Source organism: Cydia pomonella, chromosome 19 (genome assembly GCF_033807575.1).
Source record: "Cydia pomonella isolate Wapato2018A chromosome 19, ilCydPomo1, whole genome shotgun sequence".
Taxonomy (NCBI): domain Eukaryota; kingdom Metazoa; phylum Arthropoda; class Insecta; order Lepidoptera; family Tortricidae; genus Cydia; species Cydia pomonella.
The window spans coordinates 16783688-16811076 of record NC_084721.1 but is presented as its reverse complement, the minus strand read 5'-3'; the positions used below and the strand labels follow the sequence as shown (position 1 = coordinate 16811076).

At 38.5% G+C, this 27389-nt stretch overlaps 1 protein-coding gene across 1 annotated transcript; it reads right to left on the bottom strand.

The window, feature by feature from the left end:
* Nucleotides 1–628: 628 nt before the first annotated feature.
* LOC133528307 (nucleolysin TIAR) lies at nt 629–27338 on the bottom strand. Its single transcript, XM_061865648.1, has 4 exons — nt 26315–27338; nt 20554–20658; nt 7829–7916; nt 629–7035 (listed from the first exon to the last, which is right to left on the bottom strand). Exons 1-4 carry the CDS (start codon nt 27179–27181, stop codon nt 6929–6931), a joined length of 1167 nt encoding a protein of 388 aa, XP_061721632.1. The 5' UTR covers nt 27182–27338; the 3' UTR covers nt 629–6928.
* Nucleotides 27339–27389: the final 51 nt, after the last annotated feature.

Here is a 27389-nt window from a genome sequence, read left to right as displayed (position 1 = left end):
CATCGCTTGAAAAAATGGCTCCATACCTTTGGCCTTTGATCTGAGATGGCGCCACTTTTTGGTATTTAACAAATTTAACACATATCAGTGAAACAATAAGAATCAACGTCAAGTGGCGTTCTAAAAGTTTTAATCATAATCATGGCAGTAAATTTACTGTGGCTACAAAGTTTTCTTAAACAATCCACCTCTTTTTCAAATTCTCTTTGGTTGTAGGTAATGTAGACAGTATGTTGCAAGTTGTACCTCTTTTTTTAGTAGTCAGTTCTGGTAAATTTCACCTACTCTAGAAATATAAAATTCAATATTGGCTAATTCTCATTTATATTCCGGTCAAAAGTATTTGAAAGGTCACTCAAATGTTACCAGAACCCCTAGTGTAAATTTATTCGATAGCGTGACGTGACGTACGCGTTTGCGTTAGTTTCATTTAGGATTTAGAAACAGCGCGCCTAGCGGGACGTTTTAGAAACTCAAAATCCCATACAAAATCCAATCCATCCACGCTATCGAATAAATTTACACTAGGGGTACAAAGCATCATAATTGCTATTGCTCGATGTAATAAGGAAACGAACAGGTAGGACAGCTTTCATAATTGTGTTTCAATAACAACAATAATCAAGAATTGTAATAAACTTAAACTATTTATTTTTTCCTTTTACAAAATGACCTCTAAATAGAATTTACAATTTCTCATCCGAATGTGGTTATAGTTCAATCGCAGCGGCTCAGGACAATGATTTAAAAAAAAATGGCTCTTTCCAAAAACTGCCAAGTCCCCCGAAAGTGCCTTCAAAGTTTCAACATTTGTGTAACATTAGAATTTAACTTTTTAACCTTTTGAACGCTTTACATCATAAACAAAAACGTCACTGACACGCCAAGATCCCGGGCGCAAGCGAGCTGATGTAAACCTTACTAGAAAGTGTGAAAGTTTACTTGACAGCGTCCGCCATAACACCTATAGTTGTCCGTGACGGTACACGACTAATTACGAAGCCTTTAGGTGTTCTTGGCGTTCAAAAGGTTAAAGTAACATGCACCTGAGCCAAAAGCGGGTTCCGGGACCCAGAAATCAACACAACAACATACGGCTAGACAATTACGTCAAATCAAACACCCATTACCAGACCCACTGCTTTATTGACTTACCAGTGTATACAATAAATCATAACAATTCGTCAAACAAAACAACATGTGCGAACTTATAAATACGGTCTGGTTATAGCGGAGGCTCAGTCCGGGCGGGCAATAAATATCAACCTATGTACACGAGATTATCGTGCCCTCCACTATATATTTATAACGTTTTTTAAAAATTTATAATTTATTTCGTTATGTCCTATCTATGTAGGTGCCGGCGCCTCTGAACGCCGCTAACTGCCTATTCTAGACGTACAAAATGTACAGGAATTTGGCCAGTATCGGATGATGTGATACTAATTTATAAGGCGAGTTACCTTGCCAGTGGTCGTGCCAGTTACTAAACATGTTCAGTCCACATTTATACATGTCCACTAAACCACGTCGAGCGAATTTTCCGCGAATTATTTTAACACATTCGCTACCAACGTTTTCGTAGCGCTACGCTCGTAGCCGATCCCAGCGTTTTCCCGCTTTGTAGAGGAAAGCGACTACGAACAGAGAACCCGCCGAGCGAGTTCCCGGTACTCAATGTGTTAACTGTTGAATGCGCTATGGCGAATGCCCTTGAATGAAAAGTAAAATGTGGACATAGCTTTACACTGGTAACCTCTCTACGACCCCAGACCACTGGTCGGTATACGGTTTTGTGCAGTTTCTGACAGTGCCGATCTTAGTATATGGTCTTCCAATAACCACGAAGGTTAGGCCTTCAGTTCACCATTCAATGACATTAACAATTTGTACCTTCTGTCAATAATCATTTCAAAAACAAATACATCTAAAGAATAGTCCTATAAAATACAGATCGTTGACAGTCATACTAAATAATGATAGAACCCTTACAGTTACGTTGCGTAGAAAACATTACAATTCTATTTTTCTTACCATGCTTTGGGTTCTAGTCTTCTAGAAAGGATAGCACTTTAAATAAAACCTAGCTCGTTTCTATACCTTATGCCAAACTACTCGATTTTTATATTAAATTAATAATATTTATATGCGACAGGTATAGAAACTGACTAATGGCGTGCAACACCTTTAGGATGTACACACACTGATACCACGGTAATGACAGATAACCATGTAAGCAAGCCGACGCAGGACGATTCAAAGTAGCTCAGCTCGCCGCGGCTGGTGATGTCTGTGTGTGAACAGCCTTAATAACTTTACCAACGACTTTATAATTACATGTACCTTATTGCCGATAAGTATGTTACATTTTTCCGTATAAAATACTTCTGTATTTCTACAAAGTGGAATTATATTTATGCAGGTATGCATAGGACATATTTTATACATCGGTCTTAATTTTATAGTAGACTGTCAAAAAAGCTAAATCCAATAAAAATTGAACCTAAAACGTCTTAGATAGAACATCCGTCATCATCGATGAAATAGGGAGTCAAAACAGTTGAGATTGTTTCGCAAGTCAAATTATAATTTGTCCACACAGAAAGAGCCGCCTAGCGAGGAAATTGCCGCGCCAAGCAAGCTCGGTCGATGGAGACTCGCCTCGCCAGAGGCATTGCGGCCGCGAGTGCGTTTGCTACGCCCGAGGCACGTCTACACAGACCGAGCTTCTTCGCGCGGCATTTTCCTCGCGAGGCGGTTATATATATGTCTATAAATTATATTTTCGCTACGAATCGAGATATGTACGAGTATTCAAAACGCCATAAATAGGAAATGAGACTACGAGTTTCAGGTAACAACATCTATATCCATAGTTATTATTGACTTGCCTGCCATCCAATCCCAAAGGTTTTAAAGTCTAATTAGTATTTCAGCTTGTTATAATGAAACTTCTAAGCTTTCGTTCTCTATCATTTACATTACAAGCGCAAATAAGCCAGGTCGCTTTCTACAAAACATTGCATATAGTGACCTATTTTTATTGCACTTTAGTGAACAGTCACCTGGGATAACTGGAAACAAGAGGATCTAATGTTATCAGACGGTAAATATTCTCCATATGAATGTGGTGGACAGCAGTGTATTTGTTACAATCTTTGAATCAGAACTTACCAGTATTATCTAGCGTCCATTTTTTAGCTAACTAGATTAGTTGGTAGTAAAAAAAATTGTCTAATGTTATCCCTTTGTCCCCAATCACCCCACTTGACGGTATATATTTTAACCCTCCATAAAGTCAGAATTGGTCCACCAACTGCTTTTTTAATAATTCCAAAAACAACCTCATATCGTCAGATATCTTCTGGCAATTGAGTATAATCGTATCTTGAGGTATACAGTCGCCATCAGTTATATCGGAGCGGCCGATGTACTCAAAAATATCTTTGCACGCCTCTTTGACAATAGCGGCGTGTTCAGATATTTGTGAGCACCTTGGCTGCTTCGATAGATCTGATGGCGACTATACAGACACCTGCAAAAATATATTAGACGCTTTTATGTCGTTGTGTCTATGGTTGTTTCAGATATTTTTGCGCACTTGTGACAACTTTCCAGAAGACGAATTAGTGAAATATAGACTGTAGGTTATTGACAATGTAGATAAAATAGTTCACAGAACTCAAAAAGCGAAAAAACGTGACAAAACTTATTGTCCTCCGAACAAGGCTGTCATAGTATTGTATGTAAAGACTGAGAGCGGTTTCAGACTAGCGTATACGATGGTTTCGGCAAACGAGCGTATAAGCGCGCTTAAAAACTCTGGACGTTCGTATACGAGCTTATACCGGCGTATGCGCTGGAATCGGTGCGTGTGAGCTCGCGCGGCTGGTACGAGCGTTGTCGCACTAATAATAGTGCGACAACGCTCGTACGAATAGCACACGAGCGTATGCTCCTACGGGCTCTTCTAAAAACGAGCTTATACGCTCGTATAAAACGCTAATTTGAAACCGCCCTGAAAAAGGAAGTTTTTCCAATAAAATGTAGAGCAATTCAAAGGAATATTCTTAGAACTGAATAATGGCAGCCTCATATGTTCCTAACAATTGAATCATTCCAGTTTTCTTGGTTATGTCAGGCACTTTACTATAGTCTAATATTGCTTAAGATTCGAATCGTACACTGAATCAAACTGCCAGTATACCAAAACACAAACACTCTGGTCACATCTACATAATTTAATAAAATTGTTAAGCCATTTATGGTTAACTTTACATTGGACATTTCATACCGACAACCAAATTAGTATGAACCCTAAATGGCTCAACAATTTAAGTCCGTCACTGAACCAATAGCCTCAATTGCTAGTGACTACGCCATCTCTTTCATAAATGTCAGTACCAAAAGATGCAATGTAAGGTACTTTACGCAGTCGTTAGCAAATATGGCGGTGTTAAAGTCGTAGTAGGGATACTGATTTGATATGGATGTAACCTATCATATCCGCATGTATCTTTACTACACATGTGCAGATAATTTTGTTCATATAACTTCTTCTGGTAGTGGTATACTGGCACTTTTGATATAGAGAACTATAATGGAATGGAATAATCTACGAACACAATACACTGTTATATTAATCTAGCTTTTTCGAATAAATGTTTCAATAAAAATAATATATTCGTCGTTGCGCTTGTAATTAAAACCTTATACAGAGTTCTTAAGATTTCAATTCGGTTTTCAAAAATCGAGCACATGTCGGAATTTACAAGCGCCGCGACGTTATACGAAAACTTTACTGATTTAACAGTATCTCTGTATTTTTCTAATTGGTCATTCAAGCCCAAAATGATGATACCAAGTTTCGAAAATGTATTCAATGATGACATCATTCGCTTCAATCGCTTTTGTAAGGCCGCGTTCCCACTAAGTCGTAACAACAGCACAGAATAAATAATAGTACTATACTCTGTATCTTTAGGTATTCAAATAAAAGTAAACAATTTGTAAATTGTCGGGTAGTTAATACATTTATTGGTTAACCAATCAAATACAAAACCACCTGGATCTGTCACTGGCCGACCAGACTTTGGCCTACATTATTTGATCATGTAATGTTTTCATCTACCATCAACTGGCTTAAGAAGTCATTTGAGAGTAGATTTTGTTTACTTTTGTTTAAATACCTAAAGATTAAAGAAGGTTCACTCTAACAAAACGCGTCTATTACGACAGATATGACCGCAAGATGGTGCGCGGCCGCCGCTGCTGCTAGACACCGGGGCTGGAGCGGCCGCGTGCACTTGGCGACGCGACGACACCGCGGAGTGAGCCAAGCTTGACGAAAGACAGTCGTGCGTCGTGGCATGTATGTTTAAATAGAGTTGTTCACACCATAACGGTAACGGATGTGTTTACATATCGGATGGTACGACTGTCGTTACGATATAGTGGAAACAGCCTTAGTTAAAGAACATATTACTAATATTTGTGAAAAATAAGTCATTTCAGAATATTGGAGATTTCTTCTTTCTTTCTAAATACTCTGAGATACTTCACAAGGTTGAACGTATTTACCATACTTGTCAATTTTACTCAAATTTCAACTGTATTCTAATGGATTATGGAATATTTTAACTTTACACATATGATCAAGTGTATTCACCATCTTGACAGTTCGACACTATTTTGAAAAAAAAAATGTGCATTTGGAGAATCAATTTCAAAACGACGAAGTATGTCATTTGATACTGTAAGTACTGGTTTAAGACATAAGACGAGATTTGAAGACATTGGGAAGGCTTGAGCGACTGTCATTTTTGGACGAAGATCAGGGGATTGGCACTTACTTTGCGATGAAAAGCAATTCATTGCCGCATAATTTTTTACTTATATTTGGTAACTGAATTCAAGTTAAGCAAGCGAATGAAGAATTGTGTATGTGCCAATCCTCGAAAGCCATATTAAGTTTAGTAAGTTTGGACGTAGGTATTTGTATGATATAATGATATTGATATATCTCATACATATCGTCTTGAATTTACTTCTGTGGGTAAAACTCAGAGTATTTTTGGTAAATCCGGCCTAATATTTTTTCCGTATAACCAGCATAACGCATCGACAAACCGTGTAGATGTTTAGAGGCCCTACGCGCTACAAAATTGTATGGAGGAGTTTTGGAGCACTTCCACCGTTTATATCATCGTTAACCGAACATTATTACCGCTTTTACACTATTATAATAATTGCTGAGATAACAATGACCTAAATAGATACCCTCATACTGCCCACAATACAAAATATTCGGGAAACTTGAACTTAGTTGTTTAATTTGAAATTATTTTGAATTAGCAAAGCAAAAAGAGGTGCTACTCTTTTAGTGTACAGTTCAATTTTCAGTCTACACTCGCCATCGGATATATCGGAGCGGGCAAGGTGCTCAAATATATCTAAACATGCCCTCAACGGCGATAGCAGAGGCTTCGCTCAGATATTAATGAATACCGTGGGCGCTCTGATGTATCCGATGGCGACTGTAACAGCGGTTCCAGACTAGTGTAATTTTACGCGCGTATACGGTCATTTCGGCAAACGATCGTATACGCGCGCTTCAAAACTCCGGATGTTCGTATACGAGCTTACACCGGCGTGTGCGCTCGAACCGGTGCGTGTCAGCTCGCACGGCACGAGCTTATCAGCGCGGTGCGAATGGCACGCGAGCGTATGTTCCTACGCGCGCTTCTAAAAACGAGCTTATACGCTCGTATAAAACGCTAATCTGAAACCGGGCTAATAGTCTGTCACGGTCTTACGAGGGTAGTTGCTCAGGCCTCCGGACGGTGTACCGAGTGGTGGTCGCAGGCGGGCTCGGCGGCGCGGGGCACGGCGCGGGGCACGGCGCGGGGCACGGCGAGGGGCACGCGCGCTACTGCGAGGGGTAGGTGGGCGCGGAGGGCACGGCCTGGTACACGAGGGGGGCCGGCTGCGGCCCGCTCCAGCCGCCGCCGCCCGGCATGCTCATGCGGTAGCCCGCTACAAATACAAACACATGCTAACGATGAGGTTCCTTTACTTTTTTTGTTAACAGTAACTAAAAAAAATAATGATATTCGCGTAGAAAATGCAATAACCAGTCAAATCCCATTACCGGTTATATAACCGGTTATAAACGATAATCGCTTTTGACAAAAGATTTATAGATTTAAAATAAAGTAATTAAAGAATTACCCATGAGACTGTAGTGTCAGATAATGGGAGTATACGTATTCGTTTCTTAATAAAATACACATAAGTTTTTATCAAAAATTTAATTTTTGGTACAAACTTTTATCGCTGACAGTACTTTTTTTCCACAGGCAACTAATACTCATCGAGACAATTCTAAAAACCCCAAACACAATTAGGTTGCGTTGTTTTATTTCAGTTCCTATGGCTACCTCCTGTCTCCATCATCAGATCAGCTTGATGATACCATAATATTGCATTGTCACCCGACTTACATATGTATGCAAATTTTCAGCTTCATCGGAAACCGGGAAGTGGGTCAAGTTTAACTTGCAAGGTTTCCTATTACATACTAAAAGGGCAAATTTTGCGGACACACGTCGCTGTCTGCTCAGGGCTCGGCTCGGCCTGGCGGCCTACCACGAAAACCGAAATTCGCATATTGCGGGGATCTTTCTCTTTTACTCCAATGAAGGCGTAATTAGAGTGACAGAGAAAGATGCCCGCAATTCGCGAACTTTGATTTTCGCGGTTATAGGTCTGAACTCCTGGCGCATTTAAGTACATTGTTGTAAATATCTTTGAAAGAGTGTCAGGTTACCTGCTGCTGCGGCCTGTGGATTGCTATAGGCGGTGGCGTATTGCTGGTAGTAGCCGGGGGCCATGTAGCCCTGTATCGCGGGGTAGCCCTGAAACAATATTCATGTTTTACACAACACAAAGTAATAATTAGCAGTAATAATGTTTCAGCTAACGGTCTCATAGCGAAGAGTCTCGACCAACACCTTGACAGACTCTCGCTAGGTGGTTGGATCAAGCGTCAGATGCAGAAGGCTGTGATCTTGGACACGCGGATAGTGCGGCGGTTCCTCTCTCTGCGGCCCTGACCACCGGCAGCTTGGGCCCTGCCCCGCTGCTGGCGGCACCCTAGGTTTGGTTTTTCATAATGTGTTTATATGTATTTTGTGTTGTTTTGTAAGTGTTTTTTTTTATATTTTACTTTTATATTCATATTATAAATCTTGGGTTAGGCAATCCAAGATTTTAAATGAATAAAGAAGTTATAATTAATTACAACAACACGCAAAGTTAATTATAAGTTGTAACATAAATATTTCATTATTGATACAAGCTTTTATCGCTGACTGTACTTTTCTTTCAACAGGCAAACTAATCGTCGAGACATTCTGAGAAATCCAATCCAAACACAGGTAGCGTTGTTTTATCACAGAGTTCCTATGGATAGGTCTTCAAAAATGATATTAAGGTTTCTAAGATCATTTTTTTCTAAACTGAATAGTTTGCGCGAGAGACACTTCCAAATTCTGAGAATGTCTTCGTGTGTGTGTGTGTGTGTGGGTGGGTGTGTGTGTGTGTGTGTGTGTGTGTGTGTGCCTCCCCCGTAACTTCTAAAATAAGAGAATGATAAAACTAAAAAATATATGATATACATTAGTACATTTACACACACATGCATTTTGCACCACCCGTTAACTTCGCTTCGTTCGCCATCTCACTATCTGAAGGTTGTCTGGAAGAGATCGCTGTTTAGCGATAAGTCCGCCTGTTGTTACCTACCAATGTGTATATTTTATCAATTTCTGTATCTGTTTTTATGTAGTGTGCAATAAAGAATTTTATTATTATTATTACCATGCAAATTTCCACCGAAAATTAGTTTGAACGAGATCTAGTAAGTAGTTTTTTTAATACGTCATAAGCACGTACGGAACACTTCATGGGCGAGTCCGACTCGCACTTGGCCGCTTTTTTTATTTTAAATTGTTATTGTCGTGATATATTCCATATTGTAATGTCTTGTCTTGTGTCACATGTGCTTTTGTGTCTAGTGTGTACTGTGTAATTAATTATATATACAGTTTCTCGAGTTCCTGTAATTGGCTCTGTATTACTATTTAAAAAGTTTAATGTACCTATCTTTTGTAGCTGTTGGAATTCCTTGTATAAATAAATACATAAACATTATAAACGACGTCAATGCCTCGTATAAATACCGCATTACGTTAGTACGTTTTTTCCTTCCTCTAGTTCATGAGATATTTGTGATATTTTTGATAATAATTTTCCTAATAATATTTTTCATGAAGCTTACGGCTGAACTCACGTGTTTTTAGTCATTCGTGCGACATGTTTTGAAGAGCCTAGGTCTCCTTTTTCAAGCACTAACAGTGCGAGTAGCGTTCACGATGATCGCGCTTCGCGTACTGCTGCACGCCGCGTCGCCCGCTTAATGTTAGTGTCTCACAACAGTTTAAATTCTATATTTTTCCTTGTCAAATAAACGCGCTACAATCCTCAATTAGCTATTAATCGTTTATCTTAATCTGTCATTTTGACATATGTATTTGTAAGAAAGGGATAAAACATAAATTAATTGAGGCTTGATAAGTTTTATGAATAAGGGGGTTAATGATCATGTTAAGTTAAGCTCAGTCTCCTTAATGACAATTAACCTAACGAACCTAATTTATTGTTTAAATTAACACACGCGTTCGCTCCCTTTCGTGATACACATTGTATGGAACCACAAATTAAAGTGCATGTTTAGATATTTTTAGCACCTTGGCCGCTCCGATATAATTGATGGCGAATGTTCAACCATACTGCAACGATATAAGGCCTAGTGATGTTTAGTTAACTGTAAGAACATGTAATTTTTAATCGCATTCACGTTTAATTCATTAACTAATGAAACGCTATTACGTGCTAATAAGGGTACTTTCATGTCATATGTATTCATGTCACGTGTCTAAATAATTAAGTGAAATAGCAAAATTCTAGAAGAGTTGTTTACAAACTGACAGACATTTTTACACCTATAATACAGGTGTACCAACTGAAAGCTCTCACTGTTTCGCGTTTAAATCCGTGCGTGCGGCAATAAATAGAGAAGCATGGCGTGAAACAATGAAAAAGCCCGTACAACGTCCGCAACAGCCACGACTACTCTGAGAAGACTAAGAAGAAGAAGAATACTGAACCAATTTTGAAGACATTTGGCATGTAGAACTATTAGATCCTGCAGTGGCAGCATGATTCCATTTTTATCGCTTGTCACTATGCCCGTCATTCGCGCTTACATACTTGTTAGAAAGTGACAGGCATGGTGACAAATGATAAAGAGCCGACCATGGCCATCAGTGGCGGAGTGTTCCAGCGGAGTGGAGAACAGAGGGCCTACCGCGAACCACGTTCGACGTGTTGCCTCCCTGTCACACTTACGTACGAATTTACAAGTGCGATAGAGAGGCAACACGTCGAACGTGGTTCGCGGTAGGCCCTCTGATGTGGATTATAAGTATTATAACTAATTTAATGCTATTGGCTGATTCCTCTAATCTACACCTTGGTGAAATGGCAGCCTAAGGTGTGTTTCGACCAGAGGTGTGCGAGGATGCGTAGCGAGGGATGATTGTTAAGTACTACGTATTTTTATAATTTGATAAGACATATATATTTTTTAATCAAATTTCTATAATGAAAAGTAGCTACTGTATGTAATTGCATGATTTCTATAGTAATCTAAATTGTATGTTTTCTTATTTAATGCATGTTAATTATAAGATGTAATGTTTTGAAAAGATGTGTCCCGCTGAGCTTCTTGCCGGTCCATATTGGGATACCCTCCTCCAATTGAGGGGGGATTTAAATCTTCTCGGGTCAGAAGCTTTATTTGACGTTCATAAGTGCGTTGTAATATGCCTACTTGAATAATAAAACATCTTTAAGAACAAATAAAAATCACTACACGCAAACAAATCAAATTATTCTATTTGGTTCTTAACAAACACATCCCTCGCTACGCATCCTAGCACATATCTGGTGGAAACGCAGCCTTATACAGTTTTACCGCTAGAGTCAGTCCAAGCTAAGTTGGCAGTAATTTTGATAGGACAGACTTTGCACGTATTAACTAAACCTCATAATTTCATACACGTTTGAAATTTAGAATACCCTGGCGCAGTCTGTGCTAATAAAATCGTTGCCAACTCAGCTTGGCTCCAGCGATAAACGCGATAGGACTTCGTCGAATAGTTTGTGTGATGGCGACATATATGTAAATAACATATGCCTATAAAAGATGCAAACAAATGTAATCAGTGATTAAACCTACGAGTAGCAATTAGAGATAACACTGCTTCGAGTTAAATCAATTAGTTTCCGTTTCTGATTATTTTGCTGTGGTCTTTTCAGCATAATATTTCATGATTCATACTTGTCTGGAGTTAACAATTGCAGAAATGTTTCACCTTTTTAGGGTTCCGTACCCAAAGGGTAAACGGGATTGACTGAATTCATTGTACTATTTGGGAGCAGGGACTGAAAAGGTACCCTTAAAAACGGTTTTGACCGGTCTTTTTAAAGGGTACCCGACCGTTAAACTAGCATTTCGGTACCGATATCAACGCTTTGGGTATCCAAATAAGCTTCCGTCCAAACGGTACCGTTAAATAAAAGTACCTTTAAAACAATTTTGAAACGGTACCCGACCGTTGAAATAGCATTACGGAAGCGGTATCAATACTTTAGGTATCCAAACAAGCTTCCGTCCAAACGGTACCCTTAGACTTTAAAACAATTTTGAAAGGGTACCCGACCGTTAAAATAGCATTCCGGAAGCGATATCAATACTTTGGGTATCCAAACAAGCTTCCGTCCAACGGTACCCTTAAGTAAAAGTATCTTGCCACGCGATCGGATACCCGAATACAAACCGGTCACTCAATTTGAATGATCGCCCGCCATCTTGGATTTGGGCATTTAAGCTCAGATTAAGATGAAAATCGATATCTGTGGATCCCAGAGGATCTTTATTATGATTCTGAGGTCAAATTTTTAGAAAACGCACGCCATTTTTGATTTCGGCATTTAAGCTCAGATTGAGATGAAAATCGATATCTGAGGATCCCAGAGGACCTTTATTATGATTCTGAGGTCAAATTAGTAGAAAACGCACGCCATTTTTGATTTCGGCATTTAAGCTCAGATTGAGATGAAAATCGATATCTGAGGATCCCAGAGGACCTTTGTTGTGAATCTGAGGTCAAATTTTTATAAAACGCACGCCATTTTTGATTTCGGCATTTAAGCTCAGATTGAGATGAAAATCGATATCTGAGGATCCCAGAGGACCTTTATTATGATTCTGAGGTCAAATTTGTAGAAAACGCACGCCATTTTTGATTTCGGCATTTAAGCTCAGATTGAGATGAAAATCGATATCTGAGAATCCCAGAGGACCTTTATTATGATTCCGAGGTCAAATTTTTAGAAAACGCACGCCATTTTCAATTTCGGCATTTAAGCTCAGATTAAGATGAAAATCGATATCTGAGGATCCCAGAGGATCTTTATTATGATTCTGAGGTCAAATTTTTAGAAAACGCACGCCATTTTTGATTTCGGCATTTAAGCTCAGATTCAGATGTAAATCGATATCTGAGGATCCCAGAGGACCTTTATTATGATTCTGAGGTCAAATTTGTAGAAAACGCACGCCATTTTTGATTTCGGCATTTAAGCTCAGATTGAGATGAAAATCGATATCTGAGGATCCCAGAGGACCTTTGTTGTGAATCTGAGGTCAAATTTTTATAAAACGCACGCCATTTTTGATTTCGGCATTTAAGCTCAAATTGAGATGAAAATCGATATCTGAGGATCCCAGAGGACCTTTATTATGATTCTGAGGTCAAATTTGTAGAAAACGCACGCCATTTTTGATTTCGGCATTTAAGCTCAGATTGAGATGAAAATCGATATCTGAGAATCCCAGAGGACCTTTATTATGATTCCGAGGTCAAATTTTTAGAAAACGCACGCCATTTTAAATTTCGGCATTTAAGCTCAGATTAAGATGAAAATCGATATCTGAGGATCCCAGAGGATCTTTATTATGATTCTGAGGTCAAATTTTTAGAAAACGCACGCCATTTTTTATTTCGGCATTTAAGCTCAGATTCAGATGTAAATCGATATCTGAGGATCCCAGAGGACCTTTATTATGATTCTGAGGTCAAATTTGTAGAAAACGCACGCCATTTTTGATTTCGGCATTTAAGCTCAGATTGAGATGAAAATCGATATCTGAGGATCCCAGAGGACCTTTATTGTGAATCTGAGGTCAAATTTTTAGAAAACGCACGCCATTTTTGATTTCGGCATTTAAGCTCAGATTGAGATGAAAATCGATATCTGAGGATCCCAGAGGATATTTATTATGATTCTGAGGTCAAATTTTTAGAAAACGCACGCCATTTTAAATTTCGGCATTTAAGCTCAGATTAAGGTGAAAATCGATATCTGAGGATCCCAGAGGATCTTTATTATGATTCTGAGGTCAAATTTTTAGAAAACGCACGCCATTTTTTATTTCCGCATTTAAGCTCAGATTGAGATGAAAATCGATATCTGAGGATCCCAGAGGACCTTTATTGTGAATCTGAGGTCAAATTTTTAGAAAACGCACGCCATTTTTGATTTCGGCATTTAAGCTCAGATTGAGATGAAAATCGATATCTGAGGATCCCAGAGGACCTTTATTGTGAATCTGAGGTCAATTTTTTAGAAAACGCACGCCATTTTAAATTTCGGCATTTAAGCTCAGATTAAGATGAAAATCGATATCTGAGGATCCCAGAGGATCTTTATTATGATTCTGAGGTCAAATTTTTAGAAAACGCACGCCATTTTTTATTTCGGCATTTAAGCTCAGATTCAGATGTAAATCGATATCTGAGGATCCCAGAGGACCTTTATTATGATTCTGAGGTCAAATTTGTAGAAAACGCACGCCATTTTTGATTTCGGCATTTAAGCTCAGATTGAGATGAAAATCGATATCTGAGGATCCCAGAGGACCTTTATTGTGAATCTGAGGTCAAATTTTTAGAAAACGCACGCCATTTTTGATTTCGGCATTTAAGCTCAGATTGAGATGAAAATCGATATCTGAGGATCCCAGAGGACCTTTATTATGATTCCGAGGTCAAATTTTTAGAAAACGCACGCCATTTTAAATTTCGGCATTTAAGCTCAGATTAAGGTGAAAATCGATATCTGAGGATCCCAGAGGATATTTATTATGATTCTGAGGTCAAATTTTTAGAAAACGCACGCCATTTTAAATTTCGGCATTTAAGCTCAGATTAAGGTGAAAATCGATATCTGAGGATCCCAGAGGATCTTTATTATGATTCTGAGGTCAAATTTGTAGAAAACGCACGCCATTTTTGATTTCGGCATTTAAGCTCAGATTGAGATGAAAATCGATATCTGAGGATCCCAGAGGACCTTTATTGTGAATCTGAGGTCAAATTTTTAGAAAACGCACGCCATTTTTGATTTCGGCATTTAAGCTCAGATTGAGATGAAAATCGATATCTGAGGATCCCAGAGGACCTTTATTGTGAATCTGAGGTCAATTTTTTAGAAAACGCACGCCATTTTAAATTTCGGCATTTAAGCTCAGATTAAGATGAAAATCGATATCTGAGGATCCCAGAGGATCTTTATTATGATTCTGAGGTCAAATTTTTAGAAAACGCACGCCATTTTAAATTTGGGCATTTAAGCTCAGATTAAGATGAAAATAGATATCTGAGGACCCCAGAGGACCTTTATTATGATTCTGAGGTCAAATTTGTAAAAAACGCACGCCATTTTTGATTTCGGCATTTAAGCTCAGATTGAGATGTAAATCGATATCTGGGGATCCCAGAGGACCTTTATTGTGAATCTGAGGTCAAATTTTTAGAAAACGCACGCCATTTTTTATTTCGGCATTTATGCTCAGATTGAGATGAAAATCGATATCTGAGGATCCCAGAGGACCTTTATTATGATTCCGAGGTAAAATTTTTAGAAAACGCACGCCATTTTAAATTTCGGCATTTAAGCTCAGATTAAGATGAAAATCGATATCTGAGGATCCCAGAGGACCTTTATTATGATTCCTGAGGTCAAATTTTTAGAACACGCACGCCATTTTAAATTTCGGCATTTAAGCTCAGATTAAGATGAAAATCGATATCTGAGGATCCCAGAGGACCTATTTTATGAATATAACGTAACTTACTTTTACTTTTCACTTTATCTAAATCCACGAATTCCATGGTGAATGTCTTGCACTCGCGTTTTGACTCTGGCCTTATCGGTGTCAGTCTTACTCATGGGGCGACACTTAGAAATGTAGTTAACATTAGTTAAGATGGACGCGATTTATATTAATTGAATCGAGACATCTCTAACTTTTGCTTAAAGTCGACTTCCAATTATGCAAACTACGCCACCAGATGTCACTATAGTGGGTCCCCACGGCCCAAGGGTTTCCACCCCAAAAGGCTCAAACATATAGCTCAAAACTTAGCTAATTTGGTTGGAAAAATAATTAGTTATTTTTATTCTTTTCAAAATCTTTGTATGGCGCGTATCAGAAAAATCGAGTTTTCTCCGAAAATAAAATTTAACCGTAATATCCTGACAGATGATTTTAAAACCAATTATTCTTGACTTTTCCACATAATTAGAATTTTCCTACGGGGTGCACTTTTTTTATAATCGATATATATATATTTTTAATACGGTTATACTCGTTATTTTGACTACAAAAAATGAATTTGAGTTTGATCGAACCAATAACTTACGCGTAGTGAATGATGGATCTAATGGTTTTATTTTCAATTTTCTACTTGTAACTCTTGTATGTTTATTATTTATCTACTTAATTAAAACAATGAGCAAAAGTTATTTCAGCATGAAAAAATAAGATTTTTATTTTTATTAAATAAGTGCATACGGTAGAAAAGTTCGCGTAATGTCAAAATATCCTTAATAATTGGTACTTAAATCATCTGCAACAAAAATTCACTACGCGTAGATTATTGGTTCGATCTAACTCAAATTAATTTTTTGTAGTCAAAGTAACAAGTATAACCGTATTACATTTTAAAAAAATACTAAAAAAAAGAAAAAATACATCGATTTAAAAAAAAAAGTGCATCCCGTAGGAAAATTCGAATTATGTGGAAAAATCAAGAATAATTGGTTTTAATATCATCTGACAGGATATTACGGTAAAATTTTTTTTTGGAGAAAACTCGATTTTTCTGATACGCGCCATACAAAGATTTTGAAAAAAATATATAATTAATTATTTTTCCAACCAAATTAGCTAAGATTAATTTTTGGACACAATAAAACCCAACAAAAGCTATTGCAATAAAAAAAGTTCAAAATTAATACTTCGGTTTCTATTTCTATGAAGGCCGATTTTCAGCCCACCGTGCGGCCGCCATCTTGGATTCCAAAATGGTGATCATTTTCGAAATCTGCACTCCCTAAAACCTATGAAACGATATCCATGACGACTTTTATGACAGAGTGCACGGCCGCCATCTTGGATTCCAAAATGGTCATCATTTTCGAAATCTGCACTCCCTAAAACCTATAAAACGATATCCATGACGACTTTAATGACATAGTGCACGGCCGCCATCTTGGATTCCAAAATGTTCATCATCTTCGAAATCTGCACTCCCTAAAACCTATAAAACGATATCCATGACGACTTTTATGACAGAATGCACGGCCGCCATCTTGGATTCCAAAATGGTCATCATTTTCGAAATCTGCACTCCCTAAAACCTATAAAATGATATCCATGACGACTTTTATGACAGAGTGCACGGCCGCCATCTTGGATTCCAAAATGGTCATCATTTTCGAAATCTGCACTCCCTAAAACCTATAAAACGATATCTATGACGACTTTTATGACAGAAAGCACGGCCGCCATCTTGGATTCCAAAATGGTCATCAATTTCGAAATCTGCATTCCCTAATACCTATAAAACGATATCCATGACGACTTTAATGACATAGTGCACGGCCGCCATCTTGGATGCCAAAATGGTCATCATTTTCGAAATCTGCACTCCCTAAAACTATAAAACGATATCCATGACGACTTTTATGACAGAGTGCACGGCCGCCATCTTGGATTCCAAAATGGTCACCATTTTCGAAATCTGCACTCCCTAAAACCTATAAAACGATATCCATGACGACTTTTATGACAGAGTGCACGGCCGCCATCTTGGATTCCAAAATGGTCATCAATTTCGAAATCTGCACTCCCTAAAACCTATAAAACGATATCCATGACGACTTTTATGACAGAATGCACGGCCGCCATCTTGGATTCCAAAATGGTCATCATTTTCGAAATCTGCACTCCCTAAAACCTATAAAATGATATCCATGACGACTTTTATGACAGAGTGCACGGCCGCCATCTTGGATTCCAAAATGGTCATCATTTTCGAAATCTGCACTCCCTAAAACCTATAAAACGATATCTATGACGACTTTTATGACAGAGTGCACGGCCGCCATCTTGGATTCCAAAATGGTCATCATTTTCGAAATCTGCACTCCCTAAAACCTATAAAACGATATCCATGACGACTTTTATGACAGAATGCACGGCCGCCATCTTCGATTCCAAAATGGTCATCATTTTCGAAATCTGCACTCCCTAAAACCTATAAAACGATATCCATGACGACTTTTATGACAGAGTGCACGGCCGCCATCTTGGATTCCAAAATGGTCATCATTTTCGAAATCTACACTCCCTAAAACCTATAAAACGATATCTATGACGACTTTTATGACAGAATGCACGGCCGCCATCTTGGATTCCAAAATGGTCATCAATTTCGAAATCTGCATTCCCTAATACCTATAAAACGATATCCATGACGACTTTAATGACATAGTGCACGGCCGCCATCTTGGATGCCAAAATGGTCATCATTTTCGAAATCTGCACTCCCTAAAACTATAAAACGATATCCATGACGACTTTTATGACAGAGTGCACGGCCGCCATCTTGGATTCCAAAATGGTCATCATTTTCGATATCTGCACTCCCTAAAACCTATAAAACGATATCCATGACGACTTTTATGACAGAGTGCACGGCCGCCATCTTGGATTCCAAAATGGTCATCATTTTCGAAATCTGCACTCCCTAAAACCTATAAAACGATATCCATGACGACTTTTATGACAGAATGCACGGCCGCCATCTTGGATTCCAAAATGGTCATCGTTTTCGAAATCTGCACTCCCTAAAACCTATAAAACGATATCCATGACGACTTTTATGACAGAGTGCACGGCCGCCATCTTGGATTCCAAAATGGTCATCATTTTCGAAATCTGCACTCCCTAAAACCTATAAAATGATATCCATGACGACTTTTATGACAGAGTGCACGGCCGCCATCTTGGATTCCAAAATGGTCATCATTTTCGAAATCTGCACTCCCTAAAACCTATAAAACGATATCCATGACGACTTTTATGACAGAGTGCACGGCCGCCATCTTGGATTCCAAAATGGTCATCATTTTCGAAATCTGCACTCCCTAAAACCTATAAAATGATATCCATGACGACTTTTATGACAGAGTGCACGGCCGCCATCTTGGATTCCAAAATGGTCATCATTTTCGAAATCTGCACTCCCTAAAACCTATAAAACGATATCCATGACGACTTTTATGACAGAATGCACGGCCGCCATCTTGAATTCCAAAATGGTCATCATTTTCGAAATCTGCACTCCCTAAAACCTATAAAACGATATCCATGACGACTTTTATGACAGAGTGCACGGCCGCCATCTTGGATTCCAAAATGGTCATCATTTTCGAAATCTGCACTCCCTAAAACCTATAAAACGATATCCATGACGACTTTTAAGACAGAATGCACGGCCGCCATCTTGGATTCCAAAATGGTCATCATTTTCGAAATCTGCACTCCCTAAAACCTATCAAATGATATCCATGACGACTTTTATGACAGAGTGCACGGCCGCCATCTTGGATTCCAAAATGGTCATCATTTTCGAAATCTGCACTCCCTAAAACCTATAAAACGATATCCATGACGACTTTTATGACAGAGTGCACGGCCGCCATCTTGGATTCCAAAGTAGAAGTCTAGTTGAAACGGTACCGTACGGTACCCTTTCAACTGTAGCGGTACCGTTTGAAAAATGTACCTATTACATTTTATTTATTCGGGTACCGTTACAGTTGTATACCTTTTCAATTGATACCCTTAGTTTAGGTATCGGTCTTGTGCGATTTTATTCGGGTACCGTTAGCTTTGGATACTTATTCAATTGATACCCTTTGTGTAGGTATCGGTCGTTTGCGATTTTATTCGGGTACCGTTACAGTTGTATAGCTTTTCAATTGATACCCTTAGTTTAGGTATCCGTCTTGTGCGATTTTATTCGGGTACCGTTAGCTTTGGATACCTATTCAATTGATACCCTTATCTTAGGTATCGGTCTTTTGCGATTTTATTCGGGTACCCTTAGCTTTGGATACCTATTCAATTGATACCTTTATTTTAGGTTACCGGTCTTTTGCGGTTTTTCAGTCCCTGTTTGGGAGAAAAACGCCGAAATGAGACCGGAATGGCGTCACGACATTACACTGAAAAAAATAGATAGCCGAACTGGTTTTGTAACTTTACTAAATAACTAAACTACGGTTATAAGAAAATAAACTTTGCATAAATTTACAAACTTATTTTGTAGTGTATACCCAGTACCTGAACACTGATAGCCAAACACGGTTTTGTAACATATAACACATAGTTCGCAAGTCCCAATTAAAAAAAAAAAAAAAAAAACATTAAAGTACGACGATGACTGGCTGGCGAACCGTCGCAGAAAAGTCTTCGTCGTGCTCTGCCACCTCCTGTGGAATCACGCTTTGTAGCAAGAATTGCCGCGCAGCTATCGATTTTTATAGCCAACAAAGGCGATGCGGGATCCCATAAACCCACATGCACCGCAACAAACATCTACTTCATCAGCGCTCACGCACTGCTCAACTCCCTGCTCGAGGCACGGCCACAGTGCGATTTGTTTGTGAGTGCGATGGGACGAGTGATAATGGAATGCAAGAGGATATTAGAAAGAGAGATGCCTGAGAGTACTATACCGTTATGAATTCCTGTGTCTTAGCTGCTCATGTGTTATTGCTTTATAATGTTAATGCTTTATGTTGTTAATGTGTTCCAATTTGTGCCTCTTTGGCATTAGCTGTAAGGTGCAATTTGTTATTTGAAATAAATAATTATAAATATGTACATCATGCATCACAGCAATGTGTTGAATATTCCATGATCCGTTTAAATGGGGCTTAAAGGAAGAGATGACATTTGGTTGCACTATCATCTGTTCCTTTAAGCCCCATGATATATGTGCAGCTTACCTGGGCATACCAATATCCCATGCCTTGCTGCTGGTACGGGTAGCCGGGGTACCCCTGCGTCTGCGCGCCCATGGCGGGCGGAGCTGCTGTGGTGCTTGGTGTACTCTGAAACAATTATGTTACACTTTAGTACCGTCCTGTTGTAACTTTTGAGCCAGTGTAAATTATACGGATAACCATTAACCTTTTAACTGCCGTAGTCTGATATATGTATAAAACATACAATATCCAGCTCATTTCGCCTTCGTACCGGCAGCGACAAGAGCATGCTTGATAAAAATTTCTAAGCAATTAAAAGGTGGAGGTACCATTCACTACAGGTTTAACTGGTTAACCCCAGGTTAGTGGCACTAAATGGGGCTTTATTTCAATTACAACATTCAACTCATTCAATCATTCATTTATTTATTATTCAACTCATACAATTTGTTAGTATACAATATTAATTCTTATATCTAATGTTAGTATATAATTAATAAATTAAATAGCCATACCATACATCTATAGCTATGCCATCAGTTGACAACCCAAAACTCATCAATTAAAAAAAAAAAACAACCTTGTTTCGTTACTTTCGTTATCACTCAGTTTTGGTTGTCACCTGATGATACACTCGAAAGCAATCAAAACTGGTCACTGTAATTTCCATGGACAGTGACACAATTACACTGCTTTTGAGATTACATGGTTGCAATGTACAAGGTCGTAAAATTATTGGTACTGTGCAAATATATTGAAACAGTCGGTCTGGTAATTGAATAAAAATTTATGAAAGTGTAATGTTTTTATACAAAACCACAAACAGCTGTATTATTAAAAAAATGCTAAATAGAACATAGTAGTTATATACCTTGTCACACTTAAATTTAACTGTAAGATTGATTTTCAAATCAGATATAACCATAACCCTTCATCTAACAAACTCCTCAAGTGGGAATGCAAGTTTGATAATTAATTAACAAAAAGCAAAAAAATCCAATACAATGTACAATTGTACAGTCAGCAACACACGTAAAGTGGAGTTTAATAGAAATAGCAAATAATGTAAACAAAAATGACAGTTTTTGTTAGCATTAGACATATGACCTCTAATAGGTATTATTACTAATTGTTTTAATTGAAATATTATTAACTAACATATATTTTGATGACCGGTTTGGCCTTGTGGGTAGTGACCCTGCCTACGAAGCTGATGGTCCCGGGTTCAAATCCTGGTAAGGGCATGTATTTGTGTGATGACCATGGATATTTGTTCCTGAGTCATGGGTGTTTTCTATATATTTAAGTATTTATAAATATTTATATATTATATATATCGTTGTCTAAGTACCCTCAACACAAGCCTTATTGAGCTTAGGGGGCGTCCATTAATCGCGTCATATTGTATAGGGGGGGAGGGGGTCAGCAAAAAATCACCAATGATCACCACAGGGGACGGGGGGTATGGACACGTATCACGTGTATTTTTTTTTTCATCTGTGCTATACTGTATTATAGTCAATAAAATAAAAATAATAGTTTTCCGCCCTTCAATTAACCAAACTGTCAAAACACGTGTACTTAGGTTCATTTGTTAGAAAACTGTTCTTTAGTTATCGAAAAAAATACACGTCATATTGGATGGGGGGGGGGGGGGTCCTGAAAATATCACCAAAGATCACCATGGGGGAGGGGGGGGGGGGGGTCTAAAACAAGCCAAAAACGTATGACGCGATTAATGGACGCCCCCTTACTGTGGGACTTAGTCAATTTGTGTAATAATGTCCTATAATATATATATTCAGTGCCGGATTAACCATTAAGCAAAATAAGCACTTGCTTAGGGCACCACGTGTAGGGGGGCACCAAAATCGTAGGAAAAAAAAAACGCGCAGGCTGCATCAGCATCGCAGTCGTAGTGTAGTACTTATGTACACGAAACTTTTTGATACGTGTGCAACTACCCATCTAATAACGAAGGGTCGTAAGAGAGTGAGGACACGTAAGCACATCTCCAACCTTACGCGGAGGCCATCAAAGCTCATGGCCAAAAAATCTTACCGTCGGGCTTGTGGCCAGCCGATTTTCTCGACGTAGATTACAGATTTTGTAGCGTATTTTGCTCTCTTGTACACCAGATATATCGGCCAGGCCGAGTGCTGTAGAGCCGCGATCCTGCGACCTAATTGTCAAAGTGTAATAAAGGTTGTATTATACGAAAACGCGCCGCGATCGGACGCTCCGGACGTCCAGCTATCCATACCTCGCCTTTGGTCAAATTCAAGCCTTGTTTTCTTGCAGCTCGACCTATGACTTTACCTTTAAAAACACTGATTTAAACCTTTACGATTTAGGCCAATCAAATTAGATCCAATAATAGCGTTTTGAGAAATTAATTCCCAGCAAGCTGGAAATTGTTTTAATACATTTATTCGGTCCTAAATGCGTGTAATCCGAGTTTGTTCTATCCCAGGAGGTGTGCATACATTTTGGGATCCTAAGGAGATAAGTTTTTCCTTTGGATTGCCAAACCACTCGATGTAGAAGGAACCCACTATCAATTACAATAGCACTTGGTGGATCAGACACTGGTAAGAAAGCGTTTTCGGATCATTAACATGATTTTACCAAAAATAAAAAATGTCGACCTTTTTTTACAATTTACTACGAATACATATTAAGGTACCTTAAATCAATCAATCGATCAATCAATATATTTTATTGCAAGAACATAGTTAAATTACATTTCGGATCCTCAGATATCAATTTTAATAATACTCGTAATTAGAACAGATTTTCCGTCCGCCGTACCGTTTTCGATTTACAAGCAAAAAAATTAAAAATGAGGAAACATTTATGCACACCTCCTGGAATGGAGCAAACTCGGATTACACGTATTTTTAGGTCGAAAAAATCTAATTGTATTGGCTTAATTGTGACACATTATTATTTAAAAAAAACGGGACTTAATCGCGTTTGATTAAGTTCTAAAATTACCTCCAACGTCAAAATAATGATGTCGACTTTATACAGTCTTCTCCGAGACCATGGGGACAACGCCGGCCTTGAAACGTCTGGTCAGAGGTAATTTTAAAACTTACCCTATTAAGTCCCGTTTTCGTAAACAATAATTTGCTATTTACGACATTTGTTGCCATTGGTACTGGTTCTGACAAGAACCAATGGCCAATGGCTAAGCCCCTACTGAAGTTCGGCCTTTGCCCTCACATGAATGAGCTTCGCAGGAAAGCTCTAGAGGTTGCAAAACCCTGTGCGGAGAACGGCTTATGTCTTACGTCTTCGCTTACACTTAGACATTGGTTGGCTTGGCCTCCGGACTTATGCGAAGCACGGTTTTCGAATTTGCTTACACTTGACCTTACCTACTCTTGGAACAATACTGCTGCAGTACTGTCAATTTCCGTGATAAAATGATGTGACGGATTGAACATTCTATTCTCAGCAGTAATCCGGCAATAAACGTCACTCAATTTACCAATAAAATTCAATGTAATCTTGATGAGGGGGCACCATGGTCTAGAAATGCTTAGGGCACCAAAATGTCTTAATCCGGCACTGTATATATTAACTAATAATTGATATAAATAAAAGATTTAAGTAATATAAACTGTTGATGAAATCATAGTTGTCCTTATAAAGTGCAAGATTACGAAGTTTTGTTTATATTATTGGCAATTTTGTTTGAAGTCCACTTTAGCTAAACAGGTGAAGTTATCAATGACTTTCACTCTTTTATTTTCTCTACAGTAGGTGACTAGGTGTATCAGTTCATTTTGAACAACCCGCCAGCTCAGCACCTTCTGCTGCTGACTTTTTGTCCAGCTGAACAGATAAATAATATAATTTCATACTGATATGAATTCCAAAAAAATAAAATTTTTGCTTTCAGTTATTATCAAAAAACATTCCCCTTTTAAAAAAAAAGTATCTTCAAAGGGGCCCATTGATTATCAGTTTGCCGGACAATATCAGCCTGTCACTTATACGATTTTCAGCTCTTGCGAATAACTAACATTGAGAGGCCATTGTCGTCCGCAAACTGGTAATCAGTAGGCCCCTTAATACTATGGCTAAAATAATAAATATCCTGTTATTATTTTAGCCGAAGCAAGCTAGCTAATGTTAGAAAAAATACAATATACTGATAAATACTATGGGACTATCTTACTAGGAATCTAGGTTTTTACCAATTAATCACCAGAGTTCCAAAGTTCACTCAATTAGGTTTGCGATGTATTGTACTAGATGTGACTCATTACAGTAATATTAGAAATATGTAAAGGGAAAGTGGAATTGTTTACTGCCTCTAGCAGGATACAGATTATTAATGACTCTGGCATCAGGCATAAATTATTGACTCATTTTTTGATGAATTTAGTGCATTTTAATGATCTCCCTGAAAGAGACAGAAAACGGGTGACGGAAATAAGAGGCCACGAAATTAGAAGATGTAACTCTGAAACAAAAACTCTAAATTGGAAGTGGGCAGGCCACATGCTCAGGGAAAAGCAGAAGTGGTCAAACATACTGACTGAGTGGACCCCATGCTACACAAAAAGAAAAATATTATACAGACTATGATAAAAGTATCATTCAAATTGTATATTATGTAATTGTGATTGCATTATATTTTTATCTATATATATATTACATTTTTTAAATGCTTCAAATTTGTAAAATAATGTAAATGTTAGTTTAAAATGTGTACCTAGTGTACCTACATTGACAATCTCATTATGTGTGCATATTTTTGTTTGTATTAATGAAAATTGTGTAATGCTATTGAGAAATAAATATACTTATCTGAATCTAAAAGAGGCAGACAATACAAGTGATGGTCAGATGATTTAAAGAAAACTGCTGGTCCACTATGGACACAACTAGCCAGAGAGAGAGGGATGGAAGGCAATGGAGGAGGCCTTTGTGTCAAAAGGACATGTCAAGCCGACAGTTGTTGAGCCGGTTGTTGCAAACACATAAATAAATATTGTATTAAATATTATTAACTGTGTGTTCAATAATATATGGCTTTGAAATTGAAATTGAATGATCTCCCTTAGTCAACATAAATAAAAATTGCAATATCAGCTTTGAATGACACCACAAAAAATAATAGTACTATCGTACAGAAATTACACTTCCTACGAAAATCTAAGTTTGACAGCAATTCAGGGACCAATCATCCTGTCTCATTCCAATGTAAGGCACTACCCCTTTCAACTATTTAGGGTTGTCAAAATTCATGTAATTATCTGTTTTTGCTTGCAAAGTGACGTCAAGCTGTGCCAACCCTATTAATTGCTCAGAGCAATTCTGAGCCAGAGCACCAGAAAGGTTTGAGTGTCACCCCACTGACTACACACAGCTGGGTGGTTAATGTATAATTGTTTATGGGTTATGCTGTTTTATGTGATTCTCTACTTATATTTACTGTATAAATATATTGATTTATACTGAAAGTGTATAAGTAAGAATTAATTGAACTGAAATTAAACGACTTCAAGAGGATTATTCGAATTAGATAGCAAGCAATACTCATAGTATTAAATAAATAAATAAATTATTCAACCTTTATGTATACATCCCAATGCCAAGCACAGACTTCCTCTTGTGCTCTAGGGCTTGGGCTACATTCCCCACGCTGGCCCATTGCAGGATTACACATACATCTTTAATTTACTTCAGGCGTGTATGCAATTTTGATATTTACCACTAGCTTTTCAGTGAAGGAAAACTAATAGTATTAATTAAAAATAATTACCTGGCTCTCTCCCGTTCCTCCATTTTCTTTACCCCAGAAACATTTTACTGCATGTCCACTAATCTCTGTGTTATGTGTGCCCTCAATGGCATGTGCTGCCGCCTCTTTAGTTGTGAACCTAATAAACGCATAGCCTTTGTCTCGGAATACTCTAATATCCTGTATCTGGCCATACTGTGAGAATGTATTCTGCATCAAATCCTCAGTGATAACATTGCTGGTGAAGCCCCCGCAGTAAACAGTTGTGTTAGTTGGTGAGCTCTGGTTGTACACCTCGTCAAATGTGGGCTGCTTAGCTCGCTTGCTGCTCGGCGCACCCTCGCTGGGCCTGTTAGTCGGCGGCTTGCGTGTCGACCAGTTAGTGCGTATGGACCTCGACCCTAGCCACTGTCCGTTCATAGCCTGAATAGCCGCTTCGGCATCAGCCTTCTTCACAAACGAAACGAATGCGTACCCCTTAGATTTGAGCGTTTGTGGGTCGCGGACTATCCGGCAGTTTGAGATCTCACCAAAGGGCGCGAAAGCCTCTCGCAGTATGTGCGTTTCGATCTCTGGCGACAGGTCACCGACGAATATGTGGTGGTGGTTGCTAGTGTCCGTCTTGGGCTGGTTCCCGGGACTCGTCGCCCAGTTAACCTTCATCTCCTTGTCCAGAAACACTCGCTTGTTCATGGCGGCCAGGGCCGTAGCCGCCGCCGAGTGATTCGTGAACTCGAGAAACGCATAAGGATCATTTCCGGGCTCACGGATTATCTTACAACCTTTTACTTCGCCAATTTGGCCGAACAACGCGCATAGAAAATCTTCTGTGACACTCGCGTCTAAATTACCGACGTAGAGAGTTTTCGGGTGGCTTTCGTCGCCCATATTAGAATTAATCGTAATCTAGCGGTTACTTAATTACGACTATGAACACTAGGATCGAAATTACTCGCTAACCAACGTGTTATTTCATTACACAAAACATTGGATGACGGATAAAGAAAGAAAAATGTCGCAAACAGCGCCTATAACTTCTCGAAAGACGTTGCTGTTGACTCGTGAAACGTTCACTTTTCGGAAACAAACGCATCTA

Coding starts and splice junctions, on each gene's coding strand:
- LOC133528307 (XM_061865648.1), bottom strand. CDS start 27,181: ATGGGCGACGAAAGCCACCCGAAAACTCTCTACGTCGGTAATTTAGAC. Junction 20,659..26,314: donor GAGGAACGGGAGAGAGCCAG/GTAATTATTTTT, acceptor TAATTGTTTCAG/AGTACACCAAGCACCACAGC. Junction 7,917..20,553: donor TGGGATATTGGTATGCCCAG/GTAAGCTGCACA, acceptor ATATTGTTTCAG/GGCTACCCCGCGATACAGGG.